This window comes from Gavia stellata, chromosome 24 (genome assembly GCF_030936135.1).
Source record: "Gavia stellata isolate bGavSte3 chromosome 24, bGavSte3.hap2, whole genome shotgun sequence".
NCBI lineage: Eukaryota > Metazoa > Chordata > Aves > Gaviiformes > Gaviidae > Gavia > Gavia stellata.
Genome location: NC_082617.1, coordinates 9,006,709 through 9,027,507, shown reverse-complemented (window position 1 = coordinate 9,027,507; position 20,799 = coordinate 9,006,709). Strand labels below are relative to the sequence as shown.

Below are 20,799 nucleotides of genomic sequence, written 5' to 3'. Positions count from 1 at the left end.
GTGTCCAAGTCACTAACTGCAGACATGTAAACTGCATTAATACCAATCAACACAGACAGAAAATCCATACGAGAAGTATTTGCTAAATATTTGGTATTTACATGCCTTTTGCATAAACTTCATAAATATTAACTGAAATCCCAACGGAGTCAGCAGATATTATTGTTGTACTCAATAGATGGGGAAGCAGTTGCAGAAAGATTGAATGACTCGTGTGACCTCGACCAGTGAACAGGCAGCAGTGACTAACTGGACCACAGCCTTTCTCAATGCAGTGGCCCTAGCCCCTTTTATTTGGGCTCAATAGCATGATATTCAGCCCAGAAACTGCTTCGGTGATCCTTAACATTTTCATGAAATTCAATTTCAGCTTGGCTTCCTGTTGATTGCCAGAAGAATTGTTGTTTCCCATGGAACACCGTTGTCTTCATGGTGCTTACATCACGGACCTGCATAAAGAAAGACCAAACCATTATATCATAGCAGCCTACAAATGAAGTACTCACAAGATACTGGGGACTTGCAAATTGGTCACTCAGAGGGAAAAGCTGCCCTATACAAAGCTTAGAAGAAATACAGTAGACATCAGTAGTGCTCATTCACATCTACATTTACATAACAGAGATCAGAGGCTCTAGGATTTGTGACTGAACTTTGCATCTGGATGGAAATCTCCTCATTAGAGATGGGTCCCTTCCCATCCAAACCATCCCCTTTAGGTTTCTGACTCACCAGAATGTAATTAAAATGTGTTTGGTTGCTGTCATTGCCCTGGTCAATATATAGGGCGCGGATAGCTATGCGATGCTGAGGAGCCACATTGATGAAGGTCCGACACACTACTTCTTGCCTTTGATCAGGCAATTGCACAGGATTCACTATTTCACCCTGGGGACCAAACAGCTGCTTGTCACAGTCTGAGAGGGGGAAAGGGAGCAGAAAAGAAAATGATTTAGAGAAGTGTCCAGCATCTCCAAGAAGGAAATCATTTAAATTAAACACAGGCAGGAAAGTTTCTCTAAGGATTTTCATCTGCGAACCTCCAAGCATCAGCAAACACCTGCAGGGGGCTTGCCTTTAAAGTGGAGGGGTAGTCCACAAGTAATATTAATTCCAACACTCCTCAAGAAGGGGCTTATTAGCTGCTAAAAATGAAGCAAGGTCTCCCTAGATTTCCACAGGCAACCGTGATCCATGGAACTCTGTGGGCATTGTCATGGGTGCCTTAATCTAAAGCAATAGCAAAGCTCTCAGTAAGGTACCTTGGTAATATTTTTTAGTTGCAGTTCTGCTGTTGTACTGAAGAATGACCCCATTTCCTGGCAGCAAAACACGCTGTTTCACAATCAGTGTATTCGTTCTGGAATTTATCAGCGACAAAGGGAGCTTCCTGCAGCCTGTCCGCCACATCATTCGCCCAGAAAACAGCACCACCTCACCTAGAATGGATGAGCACAGGGACTAGAAACACTTTAAGTAAAAGGCTGCAACCTATCTTATATAGGTCTGGAATCAAGTAATTTCTGCATCTTGTCCCTATCTTATCAAAATCCGTCATGAAAACAGTCCAGTTAACTAATCTAACTGTACCAATTCCAGCAAAAGGGTATATTACAGTGAGAGTTTATAACAGGACAAAGCAATCAGCTTCTTTAACCCCATAAACTCCTTTCATCTCAGATCTATCAACAAAACAGTTAAGAAACCATTATGTAGGGGGAGGAAAGGCATCATCTTCATTTTAGTCCCATCTGGCAATGACTTGGCGGGACAGAAAAACTTGTAAAATGGCTTCAGAGATTACACAGGCTCCAAGGCAGCAAGAACCTTTCAGGGCACCACAAGCACATGGGCAAAAGAGAGGCAGATTTCCCAAAGGGCCAGGCTAGTCCCCAGCATGCCCTGGGCAGTACCTGCACTGCAGTTGAGGGAGCTCTCCAGGACGCTGACTGTTATCTCCTCCCCTAGGTGACGTCCGATGGCCACAGTGCAGTCGCTCGTCTCTACACCCATCATGTTGATGACCCCAGTGGCATTAAGAAAGAGCTTTCCACAGACACCTGTACAGCAGAGACAGATGAGAAACACATCCAGAAGGAACTACAGCTGCTGAAAACCAGCCCCCATTTCCTTTGTGGCACAATGAACAGACAAGTGCACACCTTCTGGGTAAAGCACAGGAAGAGTCAGCTGCTGCCCCAAGGAGTCCCAAGTCAGAAGAGCTTTGGGAAGCCCAGGGAAGGGAGTCATTGTTCCTAGCTCAGATAATATGGACAGCTCATGGCATGCTGGAAGGAACAGCGTGTTTTCCCTCCTAACCAGAAGTATTCCCTCCCATGCTCCTGTCCCTGTATGGCTGTAGGATCACCACAACCCAGCTGCATGCAGTAAGCACCCATCTCTACCTTTTGGTAGTGCCCTCCTCACCTCCACTGGTCTTTGTCTGTTCCTGAGGCACAGCTGGCACAGGAGATGGAGGAAGATCCAGGTCCTTGTATCTCGCCTCTTTGGCAGTTGCAGCTGTCGTCAGAAGCGCGGCTGGTGTCACTGTCTGCAGTTGTGCTCCATGGGACCCGGTCCCCACCGCCTGCTCAGGACAGGGCCCTGCGGAGCAGCCCTGTACCACAATGGCCTTGGGGAAGTGCCTGCAGAAGATGGGGTTCACGTGCTTACGGGTTAGCGGGTTGAGGCAGAAATCCTGCCGTGTCTGAATGCCATTCCCACATGAAGTCGAACACTGCAGAGGAAGAAACCCACAGGCCTTTATACATGTGTTTCAGTTGGTATTTAGAAATAAACACAGTTACTGGCTCAGGCATGATCTGGGGGGCTGATCTTTTGTTCACTGATGCTGTTCTATCACTTGTACTTTCAGTGCGCTAGTTTCATCAGCTGTAAGATGGTCCACCTCTCAGGAGAGTCTTTGAATTGCAGAACCACTTCGCAAAAAATCAAAGATCTGCACTCCAGAAGAAAACATGCTGAGGACCATTTTTAAACTGCAGCCAAAACCTGAGCTGAGAAACATGGGAAGCAAACCTACAGCTGCTAAACATAGGACAGTGGAAAGGATGGAAAATGTCCCTAGAAACAGTTTAGCATTTCTGTGGGAAGTAAATATACAAGGCAGAAGTGGTATTTCTCCCCTGTATGCTTTAGGGAAGTGAATGGCTATAAAACTGCTGCACTAGACACCAAGTGCTGCATCTGAACAGCAGCAAATACCTCTGTCCACTCGCTGAAGCTCCATTCATAAGAGCACATTCGGATGACACAGGGGACGCTGGTAAGGGGCTTCTCTGCCACAGGACACAAATGCTCCTCTAGCAAAATCTCCTTGCCTTGGTGAATCTGCACACAGGTGACCAGCTGAACAGCTAAGCCAAGCCCACAGCTGGAGGAACAGGGGCCAGCTGGGGTTACCTTCCATCTGACCAAGGACATGGAGGAGAAAAATTAAAGTTAGTAATGAATCCCCACCCTCTACTATCTCTCACTGTAGAAAATGCACTGCAACTACCTCATTCTTCCTCCTTCTGCTTCTCAGCAGCTTTCTTCACCCCTCCGCTGCACACACTTTGCTGCCTATGGTACTTAGAAGGCAGCCTTTGAAACAAAGCTAGGCAGTCTGGAGCAGGTTTGGAGTTAGACCCAGAGGGCATTCACATTTTGCAAGAAGCCCACAGACTCAAAATACACATTGAGTCTTACTCTGTGTCCATTACAGTCTTTCCCAGGGTGAAGTACACAGGCTTAACTGCAAAAACAATCTTAGCTCCTTCCAAAACACACACCACTCTGAACAGTCAGATCAGAAACCAACCCAGGGTATTTCATCCTGGGAGTGGCATCCTGTAGCATGTAAATAAAGTTCAGACGCCAGTGCCTTTCCAGTCCCACAGCAAATAGGGCAGGGCAAGCTCTGCCCCATTTAACAACCTTGAACCATCTCCTAGATCACACCATACATGTTCACAGACAACTGCTCTTCCCCAGTGCATGCTCTTGTGGCCCATATGGCCACTTTGACCTCGGAGGGCACAGCACCAGATTACATGTCTCCTGCTCCTCTGGGCGAAGCAAACCATCACACCACAATCTCTTCTGCCTTCTCCCCAGTCTCCTTTGCACAGTAGAGGACCTTGTGCATCACACCTCCTCCACAGCTTACACTGCATGAGCCCATTTTGTAATGCCACCTGGGATTAACGCAGCCATCAGTGAGCATCTCCAGCTGTCCCCCGTCTTCACTGGATTTTAAATCCAACCAGTTTATGGAAGTACACCTGGAATTGTGTTAATGCACACATACAGAGTGGCTCATGTTTGAGAGATCAGCAGTCACCCCACCGAGTGCAGTCTGCAATACCATAAATCCTAAGGAAAGTGCAATCAATTTCCTTCAGTTCTCAGAGCAGCTATTCCAGATTCTTAGAGCATTTAATTTTAGCTACTTTCCTTGATGCTATGTGGAAACTACAGCTGGCAAATGTGTCACCATCTTTTGCAGTTATGGATTTGTTCCTACTTCCCCAGGGTAATAAGGGATCAAGAGATTTTCAGTTTTTCCCTGGACTCAAACTCCAAAGACTTCACTTAGTTCTGCTTGAGAATATACCAGCCCAGGAATGACTCTCAGTTAGTTTGCTCAGTATGGATCAGTGCTACTGTTTTTGCAGCTGGCTGTGCTTTCAAACCAGGGGGGAGGAAGATAACATCCTCAGAGTAGCTTGACCCTTACTTTACCATGTCCCTGGAGACAGAGAGGAAGGAAAGACCTCTCACTGGCTCGTTGCCTCCTGGCAACTGCTTTACCTTGGTGGGCAGGGGCTGAGATTGCAGACTTCCATCCTGCTCTCTGGCTTTGGTACTGGATGACAGTTTTGTTCTTGGGTTTCTTCTTTGGTGTCAAAAGCCACACATACATACCGCAGCTGAGTCTTACCTAGAAAGGGAAGCGATCTTACTGCATGGCATGCATGCAAGGGTTGGAAATAAGCCAAGCGGTGTCAGTCACATCTGCCTGTACAAAACAAGCAACCTCTGCCCAAGCCCTAGGCACACTTATTGCACTTATTCCCCCCAACTTTGAAGCACAGCAGCAGCCAGCCAGCCCTCTAAACTATTCCCTATCTGACCCAGGCCCCCTTGCCTCTCCCAGACTCAAAAAAATTGTGACCACAGCTAAACATGCACTTAGAACCGTAGAGGGGAAAAGACTAGGTCCCTGAGGTTCCTAGGCACTGAGCTCACGCCTACAGCCAATTAACATTTCCCTGCAGCACTGAAAGATCTCACCTCTACCACAGGAGACAGAACACTCTCCAGCTAGAGGGCTCCAGACATACACGGTCTGATTTTCCTGTTGGATATGACCAAGTGACTCCGAAGTCTGAAGCAAGTGTGCATCTTCCTCCTCAGAACAGAGCAAAAAGACCCAGACTGACATTGGCACCTGCTTTCCGCACTGGTCCCGATCTAATGAAGCTGGGGGATACTTCCAGATCAAGCCTACAACATATTTGCTGTCACTGAAGAAAGAGGCACATTTAAGCACTTTCTCCATTTTTGCAGAACATATAAGTATCAGGAATACCTAAGGACATCGAACAGCCAAGACCCCTCCTAATTCACACTACCTGAAGAGGGATACCTGAGACTGGAGATGCCAAAAGCAGTATCTTCCCCATCTGTAAACGTAAACCTGGCAGTGGCTCCCCAGTAGAGATTGGGACCAGTAATCCTGTGCTTCCCTGCTAGCAATCCTCCCTACCATGTCAGAACCTCTCTGTTTGCCAGTGAGGTATTTCCTAGTGGACCAGGGGTTATTTCTGTTTCTGGTTTTATTGGACTCTGCGAGGAGAAATGAAGAAGGAACAGTGTCAACAGCTGCGCTAAACAAACCACCACTATGAACTGATGAATCCAGCAGCATAAATTAAGAGGGACAGAGCTGTCTAAAGTGACAGGATGAACCTTTATCAGAGCAGTCATCCCCAGTGTAAACCACCCTCCCAGACTCCAGTAGTAAGGTGGCTCTTCTTAACTGGTAGCCTCCTGTGGATCACAAGTGCAAAGCTCCCAGCAAGACTCCTGAAATAAACCAAGCCAGTAAACTCACTTTGTCCCAGCCTAAAGGGCAGACATTAACGACGCACGGCACAACAGAGAGGGGTTTTTCTTCTGCTGGGCACAAGCTGTCATCCACAACAGTCTCCAGTCCATCACGAAACTGAACGCAGGTCAGATTCTGCTGGGCAACTCCAGTTCCACAGACAGCAGAGCATTCATCTACCCGAGACATCTTCCACCTAAATGGGAAGTAATTGTATCACTCTATTTCTCATCTGGATCATGGAGGTTTGTTACTCATGCCACTGATTACAGAAATGGGTCATACAGAGTATTCAGCTTCTCTATTTCAAGAGCCTTGTCGGGATGCAATTGAGAGGACAACTGCTGACAGCTCTCAAGGACGAAAAGCACCTAATCTGAAGAGCTATAGTTCACAGTGTAATCACTTTTTATTAAACACTAAAATGTCTGAGATCAATGTCTGGGCAGGCTTGGCTCTTGGTTGTCTTTCCAGTCTAATTAACACAAGGATCTTACTCTCCTCCAGAGTAAAACCAAATCTTTGTTGGCGCAACCTTGGAAAGAATGTGAGCAGACATCTTCTTCTGGCCATGCCCTTGAAGTATTTTCATTTAGCAGACTACTGTAAAATATTGGAAGGACTATCTCTCATTCATTCAGCTGACATCTCAATTACCTCATGGGACCAGGAAAGACGGAACATGGTTTGGGATCTGCTACACCATTATAATTAGGAGGAAACTACTTCATACCTCTCCTTTTTTTTCACCTTGCACAATGCAAATGAGACTGCAGAGAATGGGTTCGCTGGCAGAGAGAGGACAAGCAAAGCGAGAATTCAGCTGAGCTTCCAGGAACACCAACCTGTACAGGCATGGCTCCATGGCACAGGGCTCATGCTCTGAAAGGGGCTGTGGGAGCTCCAGACACCACTGATCCTCTGTTATTTCACTCTTTGTCTGGTCAAAGCACACATGATCCAGTGGCCGTGTCCCTGGGATACAAAAGGAAAAGGAAAGGAAGTTATAAACAAAGTGAACAGTTCACCTCTATCATGCTAGGAAGATGCAGTAATTTTGCTTTACTCAAATCATCTGTGTAGGAAAATGGTGTATTTGGAAATACAGACTTTCTATAAACACACAACCCCCTTCTTTCTGATATAACTTTTCCTCAAGAGTTTTAAAGTGACTTTCCAAGATGAACACCCCAGAAGATGAGAAATTTGATGGATAATCCACTGCCAAAATGGAAAGATTGCTCTAAACTGGCCATTTGCAAGAACAAGGATATCAATCATAATTTGGTCCAAATTACTTCCAATGATTTTGGTGTCTGACTGATGAGGGACAGGTTGCTGAAAATAAGCTCTAGCAGTCAGCCATTTTTAAATGACATTCTGTAGAACTAATCATGTAACATCATCACGCAGCCTTTGTACCCAGACAGCACCATGCCAACGTCCTCAAAGTGATTATCAATATCCAAAAGTAGACTAGGGGTACTGGGAGAGAAACTGCAGACTTGCAGTGCCTGTGGCATGGAAGAAATGAAATATTCATAAACTACAGCTATAAACAAGATTTTTAACAATACTGAACCTAATAGGTAAAGCGGGTGAAAAATCCAAACTCAAGAAAGTTAAAAGCAAAGCTATAAAGAGTCTCCTTTGCAGTGAATGAGCTACCCACAAAGACAGACAGGCATTCCTGAATCTCAAAAAGCATGAACCTGAAAGCAAATGTCAAGAATCAATCAGCAATGTTATCTTTTCACTACACTCCTTGTTTTCAAATAATGCCTACTGGTAAGGAGGGCCTGAGCTTTCAGCTCTCAAGATGCAATTTCAGCTCGGATTCTCAACTTTCTGTTATTTTAAGTCCCAGCTTTCTCATTTTTTTGTTTGTGACTCCATTAGCTGGGAGGCCCTAGAGCATTTTGAGTTCTTTACTTCAGGGTTTCAGCAATCAGTTCACCTGAGGAATCTGCTGGAGAAAAGCTCTCCAGACATAACTAGTCCTATAGATTGACTTCCATAAGTATTCATTAATGTATTTTCTAAATCCTTTTCATAAAAGTCTTGACAGGCTTGCCAGTGTCATCTGTATTATCTGGTAAACAAGATGTCAGGCTGTCTACCAGAGTGATCTGTTACAATCTGCATTATGATTTCTTCAGGGAGACAGAAAGGATTAGCCACGGCACAGGAATAGAATTCTAAGAAGGAAGCTTCATAATTAGCTCTGAGGCTTTAGTTAGACACTAGATAACACTTTAGTTTCAGACTTCTGATGTTTAGCCAACTTCAAATTACAGTCTTCAATAACTTTGAAAAATCTGAGAAAATTATTTAGTCTTAAAACCAAAAGTCCAGTTAAAACCTATTTAAAAATCCTCTTCACGATCAAACATTTGCACTATCATTTTGATGATTCAGCTCATTTGCTGATTTGCTAGTTTAATTCTAAAGCTGTACCACTCTTTTCTTTGGTTCAGTTTAACACCAGCAACTGCAGCTCACTTTCAGCAACTTGCTTTTAAATTCAGTTCAGTTGTTTAATAAGTTCTACCCAAGTATCTATCGCTGATGTCACATTTCTTTCAGTCAGCCCAGGAGAGCCCATGGAGTAAAGATCTGGGTGACTACCAGCCAGCCAAACTAGAAGTCTGCCCAGATCTCCGTAAAAAGTAAAGATTGAGTACTGCTGCCTCACCTTCCCCACAGGTCACTGAACATGGCCCCTGCTGAGGAATCCACATATACGTCAGATTCTCTCTGGGGACAAAGTAGCTGAAGGTGATGTCTGGGTTGGCGGCATTGCCATATTCTTTTGCATACCTTCGATAGACCTGGTGAAGGAAAAAGTTGTGGTCAATGCACAAATCAACTCAGACTCATTTCTTAGGACAGAGATAAAAGAAGCTACTCTCCCTTTTTTCCATCCAATCCTGAGCCTCAATACCATGACTCTCAATTCTTGCCAGATGCAGTCAGAGTACTCAGCCTCTGAATTCTGTGCACAGGGCACTGAAAAAAAGATTAAGCCAAGCAAAAGGTTTAACTCTGTATGCTTTTCCCCACACAACCATCCCCCAGACCTGCAGAAGCCTGTAGGCAGCTAACTCTCAACTTTTCCCAAGAAGAGCAAAACCATCACTCTCAGTGAACACCATCTCTAGTGGCCTTGGACATGAAGCCTACTACAACTGGATTCTGCACTGCAACACAGCTACACAAACTCAGCCTGGCCAGTTCTCACTGGCCCCTTTCCAACTCTGCTATTTTAATTTACCTGTATTTCAATTTCTTCTTGTGTTGGCCCATCCACATGGACTTCCTCCAGGCTTGGCAGGTTGTCCTTGGTGAGAAACACTTTGTATTTGATCTGGCTGTCCTCCAGAACCGACGGATAGGTGACATTCAGCGAGATTTTTCCTTTTCCAGCAACCACATACTCTCCTTTAACCTTCACAGCTAGAGGAGCAAAAGTAGCAGTGAGGTTAAGAGATGTGATGTGGTCACCAGGATCCCCTGGTGCTGGCAGCTACAGACTGCCCATTTACTAGAAATCAGTTTGATCTGAGTCAGGCATCCCAAAGAGCATGGCTTCTACTACTTCCCACCAGAGAGCATCCCACAAACAAACTGCATCATTAAGAACCTTCCTCCCAAATTCCATTTTCTTGATTTTACAAGCTTGTTTTAGCCCTGCCTGTAGTCCCTCCTTTCCTTTCTTTCAGCTCACCCAAATGTGTGAAGAGTGGTCTCCGATTGGTAACATGGACCAAGGTGGTGTTAAAAGGCAGAGAGAGAAATGTAACGTACTCTGGAAGGATGGAAAGAAAGAAGATATGGTCATCTTCCATTGCTGCACCTCTCTTAAAAACGATGGAGATTACAGATCAACCCCTCTTCACCTTACTAGCATGCTAATATATTAAAAAAAAAAAAAAAAAGGATACAACAGTGATGGCCAGCAGGCTAAATTCACACTGACCTTAGCTCTGTCAGCTTGCCTTGAACATAGTGATTGTGAATACAGTAAACAAAACTGAACTGAATTCTGTGTCCTGTTCTCACCTTTCTTTTGTTCTTTTTATGTTCTCTGCTAATACCTATACGTGATACTGCAAGAGCCCGGTCAGTTCCCAAATGGATGTTTAACATCTCAGGCAGAATCTGACACAGCCTCCAGCTCCTAGTAATTTGCTGGACTGCCGAAATGGCTACATTTCTGGTCCATGTCCGGAGAAGAATTATGACCATAAAAGTCACTCTGCCTATACAACAGCTGCCTCCCCCTGCTACAGATCTTAGCAGTCTTGTCTGTTGACTACCCAAACTCCATCACCGTAAAATAAAATCATAAAATAAAATCAAGCAGAAGCAGAAACAAGAAGTCACATACAGATTATGAACACTGAATATGCATACAAATACGCAGCATACAAACAGTACCATAATGTTGAGTCTGAGGGTGAGGACTACACACCTTTAGCTTTTCCTTCTGTGTAAGATCCACTCACTTTGGTGCAAGTGGTATTATCACCCCCACAGACCTTGCAAGAGTCCATTATCTTCTTGGAGTCCATCTGGCCATCACACCCGAATGCCTGAGCAAAGGGGAGAGTCTGTCAAGATTTGCCTATTCTGAAGAGAAAACAAGCGAATGAAAGCAATATTGCCTGAATTCCTGAAACTGCCTTTTTCATTTGTAATTCGAATTTAAGAAGACCACATAGACAAAGATGCATTTGTACCTAGATCTACCACTGTACAGCAGTATGCAAAGCCAGGGATTGGAAAGTCTTAGCTGAGAGCGCAACAAGTTTCATTAATTGCGTGACATTTTCTTTCCCATAAGAAGCAGCCCAGAAAGATTTCTCCTTTGACCTCAAACAAAGGCTCTGCACTCCCTGTCTTCTACGAACTCTTTCTGGAGGGGGGAGGGAAAAAAAAATCCCAGGAGAACAGTAAACATGAATGGCAGGTTCTAAAGGAATCTTTAGCTCCCCAAACCCCAAACCCAAACCTAGCTCACATCCTTCAGCCTAGCCTTCAATCCCACGGAGCTCAGAAAAGAGATTCTATCCTCATTCCCACGAACAAGACTAATTTACACAAAGCTACAGGAGGATCTCAGCAGGCTTAGCAGCAAAACATGTGCAACTGCTGAATTTATGCTAGAGGCACTGATCCCAGGCTTTGGATGCTGCCATAACATACATATTTATCACTGTCGCCAACAGAAGAGCAGAAATCAGAATAGATTGTGCCTACACCCTCTGCTGTTCATTAGGTGGAAATGCATTACAAAACGTTGTGAACACGAAGATAATGAGAAAAACATAAAATTTTAAAATTGTATTCTGGGAATGTAAAGAAACAACAGAAAACATACAACCGGGACAGCACTGAGCAGTTACTAAAATGCAGACAGCGCGGGGGAGTTATATTCAAGTTCATCATGAAAGAATGCCTTTCTCACGTCCAATCCAGAAAGGAAAAAAAAAATAAATTATACTTCAGTTTTGATTAGTGATACTGCAACAATCACTTTGTTGGCTTACAATTCCCAGGTTTTACTCCTTATTTTGCCACTGACTCGGTATGTTCAAATCACGTAACTTTTTTCCAAGAGAGTCAGCATTTTATAGGACTATTTATACCATGCAAACTGAACAGGTAATAATGTCTCCTCAATCAATGCATAAACCAATTGCTTCTTGGATTAGGGATGAATAGCCTTAGGTACGTACTGCATAATTAGCAGAATGTCTTATCTAGAGGGCATTGGCATTGGATGCACAGAGAGAACAGCAGATTTTCTGGACTCCATCCAATAAGCTAAGAACAAAACTCCCTTCTTTTGAGAAGAGCTTGCTCTGTTATTTGGGACACTGTGGTTTCTTCCCCTGCTCCGAGTAAACTGACTCCTTTGGGGCAGATTACATGCCAGAGGTTCACCTGGATTCCCCAGTCACTTACTCTGCAGCTTCCCATTATGCACAGATTGAAAGCCCCGTGGCGCTCAGAGTCATCCTGCTCACATCTGGTTCCATCTATGAAGCTGTCTTCGCGGCTTACCATGAATTCCTTTTCAACCGCTCTGCACATGTGCTTGCACAGCATGTCCCCTGGAGCGGGCAGACAGAAGAAGAAAGGAGTTACTCTTTCAGAAAGGCACGTGGCTGACCATCAAGCAATGGGAAGGAGTCAAAAGGATCTGACAGAAAGAGTATCCAGGTTTCACCTGAAAACTGAAACAGTGAAACGGCCTTTTGACTTCAAAGTATAGACAGATTCATGAGTGCTCCCCTTCACAAAGAAACCACGGTTTCTCAGTCTTTCCTTACCTTTGGCAAAGCCAACAGCAGAAGTCCAGGTATAAAAGGATGGCGCTTCTACAGTGAGATACAGTGGCTTTAAATTTGTTGCTGCACATTGTTCAGCCATGAAGTCCTGCTGGGTCATCAAACAGGCCTACATCCCAGAGACAATTGTATGGGTAATGAAAGGAAGTTACTGAGCACAGAATCCCAAACAGCATTTTACCCACTAGCTAAAGGCAGAAAGCAGTGGCTGGTAAAACACCAAAACAACAGCAAATAAAGAAAACCACTTCAAAGGGAGGCTGCAGGATATGAAGAGAATTGTGTTTGGAAGCTGGTATCTTTCCTATTTATACAAAATACATGGATAAGGAAAATAGCAACAATATAAGAATGTCCCTCTGAAGAAAACTATCATTAAGTGAGTCACTATTTTCTCAGTGTCTGTCCTGCTATGAAGGCACAGAGAAAATGCTTCATGACACACAAACAATGCTATTAAATAATACTGCTGCCTTCAGACACAGTGGAACAAATACCTCTCCTGTTGTCAGACAGATGAAGGCTGTATACCAGATCTTTACTTCTCCTTCCCAGAGCAATCGGCTGTGAGAAGTTGTGTGTGCAGCTCTCAAAGGGTTAAATGGCATTAAGAAAAAAGCTCAGAAGATGTGATCAGCTCCATTACCTGAGTATTGCACATCTCCACTTGGATGCTGGTGCCACGGCATTCCTGCCCCCCAAAAGCAGGCCTGGAAAATGATAGGAAAAGAACTCCTCAACAGAGGCAGCTCTGTCCCAAGCAAAGAGCATGCTGCATGGCCCTGAATCAGCCAAGAGGCACTACAAAGTCCCCAGCTCCCCACCTCTTACCTGGGGTTGTTACAGAACCGCTGCCTTATCACAACTCCACCTCCGCAGCTGCGGGAGCAGGAGGAGAAGGGGCTCCAGCCAGACCACTGCCCATGGACTACAGCCATGGGGTTCAGTTCTTCCAGAGAGCTGCACTGTCCCTTGAAGCACCACTAAGACCAAAAATATAGAAAACTGGCAGCAGCACCACAGTGAACCCAGCAGGGCTGGGATCTACAAGGGTGACACAAGTCCCCATCTTTTGGCAGGCCAGACTGTAACAGAGAATCCCAAGATGAATGAGGCATCTTCCCACAAAAGGCTAGAAGAGTCCCATTCCTAATCATGGTCTAACGTGAGGCTGGGATTAAAACAAAGAGCTGATAGGTTGTTTCAAATAGAAAGCAAAGCCTTTGATGAGAGCTCAGATATCAGGCTATAGAACTGCAAAGCAACTCCAGAGATACAGACAAGGTGGAAACACCAAGATCAGCTGGCACCAGTTTGTGACTGGAGTGTCTGGCCTTAGCTCCCTGGTTGAGGGGCAGGGAGTGCCATGTACCTTCCAGCCACCAACAGTGTCTTGCTGTCTAATGAGCTCCATAGCACCCACACCCACTTCTGGATCATCAGATCAGCAGCTTCCTTACCTTATTGATTCCACACTCAGTACCATCCAAGAGGGGAACAAGAAGCCGAGTACAGCTGGATTTGTCTCCTGGTTGTACATGGCATGACAGAACTTCACATATGTCCTGGTGTGACAAGAAAACCAGGGAGTTCAGGGAGTCATTTAGGCTCATCAACACAGCAGTCCCAAAAGCTGCTCTGTTTAAATGGTGCATGTCCCAGATGTTTGGTTTCCCCACAGCTATCCAATAATGCAAGCAAGTCCCTTCATTTCTCCTACTACTGGGCAAAATTTGTGGGCACATCAAAAGACCATCACTGCCAGCTGTGATGCTAGAAGATGATCAACTGAAGCAATTAAAGTTTCACCCACCTTAGTGCTTCCTCACTAACAAAATATGTCCAGATGGCAGCTATCAGCCATTCTGCATTTCTCAGCCATGTGGACTTGTCAATGGCAGGGAAGCTGAAGGGATCCAAGGAACAAGAGCTCTCCAAGACGGGATCCAAGACTCGCCTGAGTAGGTGTACCCAGCACTAGCACTACCAGGCCTCTGTTTGGACAGAAGGCTCTGTGCAAACTTTAAAGGATACTTATGGGGACAAAGGAGGTGATGGAGAAAAGGGAAGCGTTTTAAAAACCTTTGAAGGTTTGTTCTTTGCCAAGAAATCTGTGGCAGGGAAGCACCTTCCATCCCTTTATAATAAAAATGTCCCCAGCTCCCTTTTCCTGAATCTTGGTTCTGGAATATTTCCCTGCTGCCCCTAGCAAGACAGACAAACTTTCTACCTACAACATTGCTGTCAGCAAAGGTGCATGCTGTGGCAACACTCCCAAAGGCTATTTTACATTGCTCATCTGCTCCATAGTACAAGCCAGGCTTCCATCCAGGGATGCTGCCGTCCATGTCCGGCAGGTCATTTAAGCAGTTTGTTTGGCCTGTGCTGATAGAGACATAAGAAATATCACTTTCCCAGCTGAAGGACAATGACATGTTTGCAAACTTCTGCTGAGTTTCATTCTGGGAGTTGGCTGTTGCTTTCCCAGACAACACATGCTTACTGTGGGCTGTGATGGATTTAGCTGCAGCAGCTGCTTGGAGATACTCACAGTTCCCTGCTGCTGAAGTTATAACAGAAACGCATGCCTGTTCCTCACCCAGCCAGCTCACAGCCCGCAATGCTTGTTTAAACCTAGATGCTCTGACATTTTAAATACAATTTCCAGGCTGAGTTAGTGTCTGAGAAGTCCAACACAGCCCAGGCATGTTAGTCACTAACCAAAGTTATTTCCAGGTAGTTGAAGCAAAAACTGGGTTTAACCTCAGCAACAGGCACAAGCGATAAGAAATAAACAAACCCCAAGCTTTTCACAGTTCCTCATTTTCCAAGAATGTCCTATTTTATTCCTTGTCTTTCCCTGCCCTCTCCTAAGCTCCCAGCACAGGGGACCACTCCCACGCGGGCACACAGAACTCGACCATTCCCTTACTTGACAAAGGCCAGGAATTCTTCTCGGCTGCACTGCGACCAGGCGAGGTCGATGCTGTTGTGGTTTCCTGCTGAACCCATGATGTAACCACTGCTGCTGCACCGATTCCCCTCACCATCGTGGGGGATTCCAAGACTGTAACAGAAGCGGCACAGTGCCCTGAGGAGAAGAAACCCAGAGGCTGGGATCCCTCAGAGCCTCTCTTCTTTAAGGAAGGACTGAGGTCCCTCTGCAGCTTTTCCTTCTACTGTTGTCACAAAGGTTTTCTTTCCTCTTTGCAGCTTCTAACTCTCACAGAGCATGCAGGAATACAAGAAATGCAAGGATCTCTTTCCAAAAGTTTTGAATAATCTATGGGAAACCCCCTGTTATGCCAAGAGATCCTTTTCCTTCTTCAGAATCCCTTAAACTGGGGAATGTTTTTACCTGAAGAAAACATAATGAGCTGCTCTGGGGCTTTCCTACTGACCTGTGCCCAATTTCATGGGCTATGGTGACTCCAAGGTCAAAGCCAGTGTCCTGGGTAATAACACAGCTCCAGAAGGAGGAGCAGACTCCACCTAACTGAGTGACTCCACGTAGCTCCTTGTTCCCATCAGGTAACTCCAGGTCAAACCTAAAGTAAGGGAGACAGATACAGAAAAAAGAGCAAAGAACCTTTGCAGCTAATAAAGTCAGGTCTAGACATTCAACTGAATTTATTTGCACTTTCCTGATCAAACTTTGCCAGCTATCTAACATTTCTTTTGATGCATGGAGCTCCCTGGGGCAAGCAGGGTCCCACGAGTGCCCACTGTTCGAAATTTGTGGTGATTCTACATTAAAAAATCCTGATGACCCCAAGCAGACAAGCAGAATAGAATAAAACTATCTAATCCTATTTGCAAAAGACAGAGCAGTATCATCATCTCTTTGAAGGAAGAGCACCAAAACAAAGCCATTACACTCAAGAAAAGTTTGCCTTCTACACATTTAGCCAAGGCAATTTAGAGCAAGGAGCCTGAAAGTCAGACAAAATGTCTGAGTCAGAGGAAAACTCTGTAGCACTAGCAATCTTCTGTAGAAAACACCAGTGGGTTTTCACTTCCAGTTACTGTTCGACTTTTCTGCCCACAAAAAGCTGCAGTGGGTTTGGCTGTGCTGCTCTGGAAGCACACAATGTCTCCTCAAGTCTGGCTGGTGAGTGCTTGGGGAATATTCCAGTTCCCCCAGAAACTGAAGAAACAGCACCTCTGACTAACTGCATTACACTAAGGGCAAGAGAATCAACCCATTTCCAAAGACTCTGTGATACCCAACTGCTGGAAGACCCAGTGCAAATCACTGTCACTGTGCTAACAGCTGGATACCATCAGCCCTGTTTCCAGTCCCCTCCCAGGGCAGGGGAGCTTCAGTACCTGGTGACGTAGAGGACAATGTCAGCATGCTGGGGGTCAGAGTCATTCTGGGGATTGACCTTCTTGCTCCACTCACAAACACTGATCAGCGAGGAGGTGATATTTGTTGTGATGTTTACCTCTGCCTAGAGTGAAGGCACATGTTTGCACACTTCATACAGCTTTTAGCAACCCCTTGGACAACACTTGAACCCTGCTTACCTCTGGTTCTCTCAAAACAAGCATTTGCATCAGATGAACCCTGAAATGAGCACCCAGTGAGGCATCTCTCAGCAGCTCTGCCCCCTGTTAAGAGATAGAAAGGATTCAATACAGAGGGCACCTCGGTGACTCCCACTACCTGTTCCAAATAAGAGGGCTGCATTCACTACAAAGGTAACACACCTGGTAACCGTAAGGGGCAACCATAAAATCACCAGGAAGTACAACATTAAAGTATACACTACAAATGTAAATAAATCTCTCAACAGATGAGAACTGTTGTTAGACTTGTCAGATACTCTGAAGCAGAAGAAAAATCTGCATAGAGAACAGTTTCATAGGGTAGGAGAGTGAATGCTAAAGACTTCTTTGCAATATGCACACACAGAAAATGCATAAATTCTTAATAATAGTGAAGGGAGACATTTAGAGAAATCCCGTAATAGGAATAAAATGTTGAAATGTAAAATGTAAGATTAATTCAGTGGATCTTGTTCAATCTCACTGAAAGCAACAGGGACTGCATCAAGGCTCTGGTGACAAAACTCTCGCTACTCTATCTGACATACAACAATATTAGTAATGAAATTAAGAAATACGTTTTCTACATGGGCTTTAAGACTACAACCCCAAAGCTTCTAGCATCCACTTTTCCTGTGCAGCTCCTTGTACAAGGGAAAGCTTGCCATGCAGTGCCAAGAGAAGCAGAGAGGAACACCCTGCACATAAGCAGTGCTCTGTACTAGGAGCAGGTAACCACAAACGCCTCTGAAAGTGCACTCACAGAGGTCCATCCGCCTGTGACACTGTGAGCTCTCACACTGGGACAGCAATCCAAACAGATATCTACTCACAATGTTCAGGTTGGCAAGAATATATCGCTCGGTGTCCTCTTTGTGGTACAAATAAACATCTGGACCTGCTACGACCATTAGCTCCAGATGTTTGACAGCTCCCTCCGCCCTCTTCTGCAGGCGGGAATGAAACCGCCCTGCTGAACAGCACAAAGGGACACAGGGAGTTTAAAATGCAAGACAACATAAAAGGTCCTACAGATCCACTCCATTTCCTGAAAGACTAGAATAATCCAGCTGAAAGACCATTCCTCCAGTTGCTTGCTCAGGTTTCCCACTTCTGTTGGTTTCTTTCACCTGCCAGCATTCTTAATAACACGCTTATGCTATCAAAATAGCAAACACCTGAACGAAAACACACTAGTTACATCTCAGTGAGGTAAGAAACACCTATCAAGTATACTCATATATTTGTAGATACAGATTTTCCCTCTGAGCTCATGCAAGCAACCCCACTACCAGGAGACAGCTTTTCCAAGCAGAACAAGCAGGGCTTCCTCTCCATGTACGTTACCTCTTGCTGTATTTTCCCCTCTTGCAGCACTTCTGAAAAGAATGTGGGGTCTGGAGAAGCCGAGGTCCTTCAGCACGGCCATATCTTTGCTTCTGACAGGCCTAATATGACTCTTTTCCTCATCTGCAATGACGACTCCTTGCTAAAGGAGATGAAATTGCATCTCTGAGTTATTCCAAAGACATTTGCTATCAGTGGAGAACTGTGTGCCATACCCTTCCTGTTTCTCCTTTGCAATGCTCAGATTTATTAAATGGATGGTTCACACGTTTGGTGCATCAAGCTGCAAACCTACAAAGGCTGTAAACGCTTGTAAGAATAAGTTCAGTGCATACTCACCAGCTGCCCTTCACAGTAAGTGACTCTACCCTTAGCCCCAGGAGGTCGCAGTGGATTTCCACCTGCAAAGCAGTTGCCTGAGAATCGCTTCAGTAAGCTAAAGGAAGAGTTCACGACTTGATTGCTCACAAAGGAAGGGGAAAGGAGGGCATGGTCCTCTAGAAATTCAAAGGCATAGAGTTCTCCCCAGGCCTCAATGGAGCAATGTTGAATCCGACAGGACATCAGCCCAATCTGTTCTTCTTTACAAGGGCAAGTTGGCTCAGCAACAGCAAACTCAGGTACTGAAAGAGATGAAACAAGACCAGAACAAGGGGAACAGTTATGAGAAACAATGATACACAGAAAACAAATGTAATGATCTATCTCCCTAGGAAAAAATACTCTCCAAATGACAACTGCGGCCTTTCGGGGTCATTGTGTCAACAGTCAAAGAACTTCTATGCTTTCATGTATTCCAAAGTGAGGATAATCTGATTGGGAAAAGACAACAGCTCTGAAACTGGCTCCTGATTTATCAATGCTTTTGCTCTCTTGATAAGGAGAACAGTTCATTTAACAAAAGCTGAGACAGTTTTACTTCCTCAGATGTTAAGTATTACTGAGTGAGAATTATCATAATCCAGACAGAGACACTGGGATGAGCACTGGGTGAACTCACAAGTAGACAACATCCTTGCTTTACGGATTTGAGAATTTAAAACTTATCTTTATTCTGAACTACCATCAATCCAGATCCAGAATACTAGTCTCACCACATGTTTATTTCAAAAAAATTATCAAGTGCATTTAAAGCTATTTTTAGTCTAAAGCTTCCCGCTCAGAAGCCCTGGATCTGTTAATCTCACAGAAAAATACCAATATAGAGAACGAGGACCGCAGGAGAAATGTGCAAAAAGATTTATCGTATCTCCTTCAGCAGATTTTAAATACTGACCCAGTTCTTCAACTGCTTTCACACTGAAACATGGATTGCCTCACTGAGTAATGTGACTCTGAAATGTTAAATGCTTGTCAGATCAGGGTTCATTAATAAGTGTTCTTAGCATTATCAAATGTACAGGATTAGACATAAACTGACAGACGTGTTCCAAAATCAAGAAGAAAGGAGCCCTGCATACCATCAGACACTGAGCTGGTTCCAAAATAAGAGAAAACATCTTCCGCATCCAAAGCGCCGAGAAATTTCTGCAAGAAGAAGAAGAGCTTTACGTTTTTTTAAGAAAAACAAATGGACACAAGACTATCACTTAACTGAACCTAACCTGGAAGGAACGCCAGCGAACAACTCAACAAGTACCGATGCCAAGTTCTCATGGCTTTATTTTACACTAAGCATGGGCTGCACAAGAGCCACCCAGAGGAAACAGCTTTATCTTCTTGATTAGTGAGGTTTGATGGATTTTGGCTTAGAACACGTTGCGTTGTCTCGTCTTTTTTTTTTCCTAGAAATAAAAAAGGCTTCCTGGAAACTGCATTTTCTGGAGGTCAAACTCACCTCTCGGAAAGCCGACGGCCAGCAGAACCCCAAGGGGAGCATCACGAGCGCCCAGATCGTCAAGCTGACGATCATGCTGGAGGAGTTGCAACCAGCGAAGCGGAGTCAGCGCCGGCCCAGGGGTGATTAAGACGATGTTTGGCCCAAGGCATCACGTGGAGCGGAAGGGAAGAGTGCAGGGTTTAAACAAACAGGGGAGCTGATCCTCTGCAGAGAGGGGCAGTCTGGGGGGAACGGCCTGCAGCCGGAGGCCTTACAGGAACAGCTGGAGGGAGGCCGGTTTTGCGCAATGTTTGCAACTTTACTGCAGCCAAAGAGCGCGGCGATCACGAGCTTTGAGCCAGTCTTAGCAGCCAAAGACACGAGGGGCGATTCGAGGGGGGAAGGGGGCTCCGTGCTGTTCAACCTGTGCCCTGACAGGCCTCACGCCTCCTCCACGGCAGCGGGGGTGAACCCGCACCGGCTGCCAGGCCCTCACCGGGGCAGGCCCCCCGCCAGCTCGGGCCCCGCAGCCCGGAACCCAAGCGCGGGTCGGCGTTCCCCGCCGGGCCGGTGCGTCGCTGCGCGGTCCCGGCCCCGGCCCCGGCCCCGGC

General features: G+C 45.3%; 1 protein-coding gene across 1 annotated transcript; it reads right to left on the bottom strand.

Annotated features, from left to right (window-relative positions):
• Positions 1 to 254: 254 nt before the first annotated feature.
• On the bottom strand, positions 255 to 20,281 carry ADAMTS13 (ADAM metallopeptidase with thrombospondin type 1 motif 13). The gene is given in 31 exon segments (XM_059828829.1): positions 255 to 449; positions 733 to 917; positions 1,263 to 1,439; positions 1,914 to 2,060; positions 2,428 to 2,737; positions 3,226 to 3,430; positions 4,031 to 4,093; positions 4,095 to 4,199; positions 4,816 to 4,945; positions 5,299 to 5,416; positions 6,122 to 6,311; positions 6,961 to 7,090; positions 8,811 to 8,946; positions 9,390 to 9,571; positions 9,843 to 9,923; positions 10,590 to 10,710; positions 12,086 to 12,234; positions 12,454 to 12,580; positions 13,118 to 13,181; positions 13,303 to 13,454; positions 13,932 to 14,036; positions 14,706 to 14,856; positions 15,404 to 15,538; positions 15,873 to 16,019; positions 16,801 to 16,925; positions 17,002 to 17,085; positions 17,856 to 17,995; positions 18,370 to 18,511; positions 18,709 to 18,992; positions 19,830 to 19,896; positions 20,207 to 20,281. Coding segments are annotated over 31 exon segments (4,386 nt in total). The 3' UTR covers positions 255 to 290.
• Between the last annotated feature and the right edge of the window lie 518 nt (positions 20,282 to 20,799).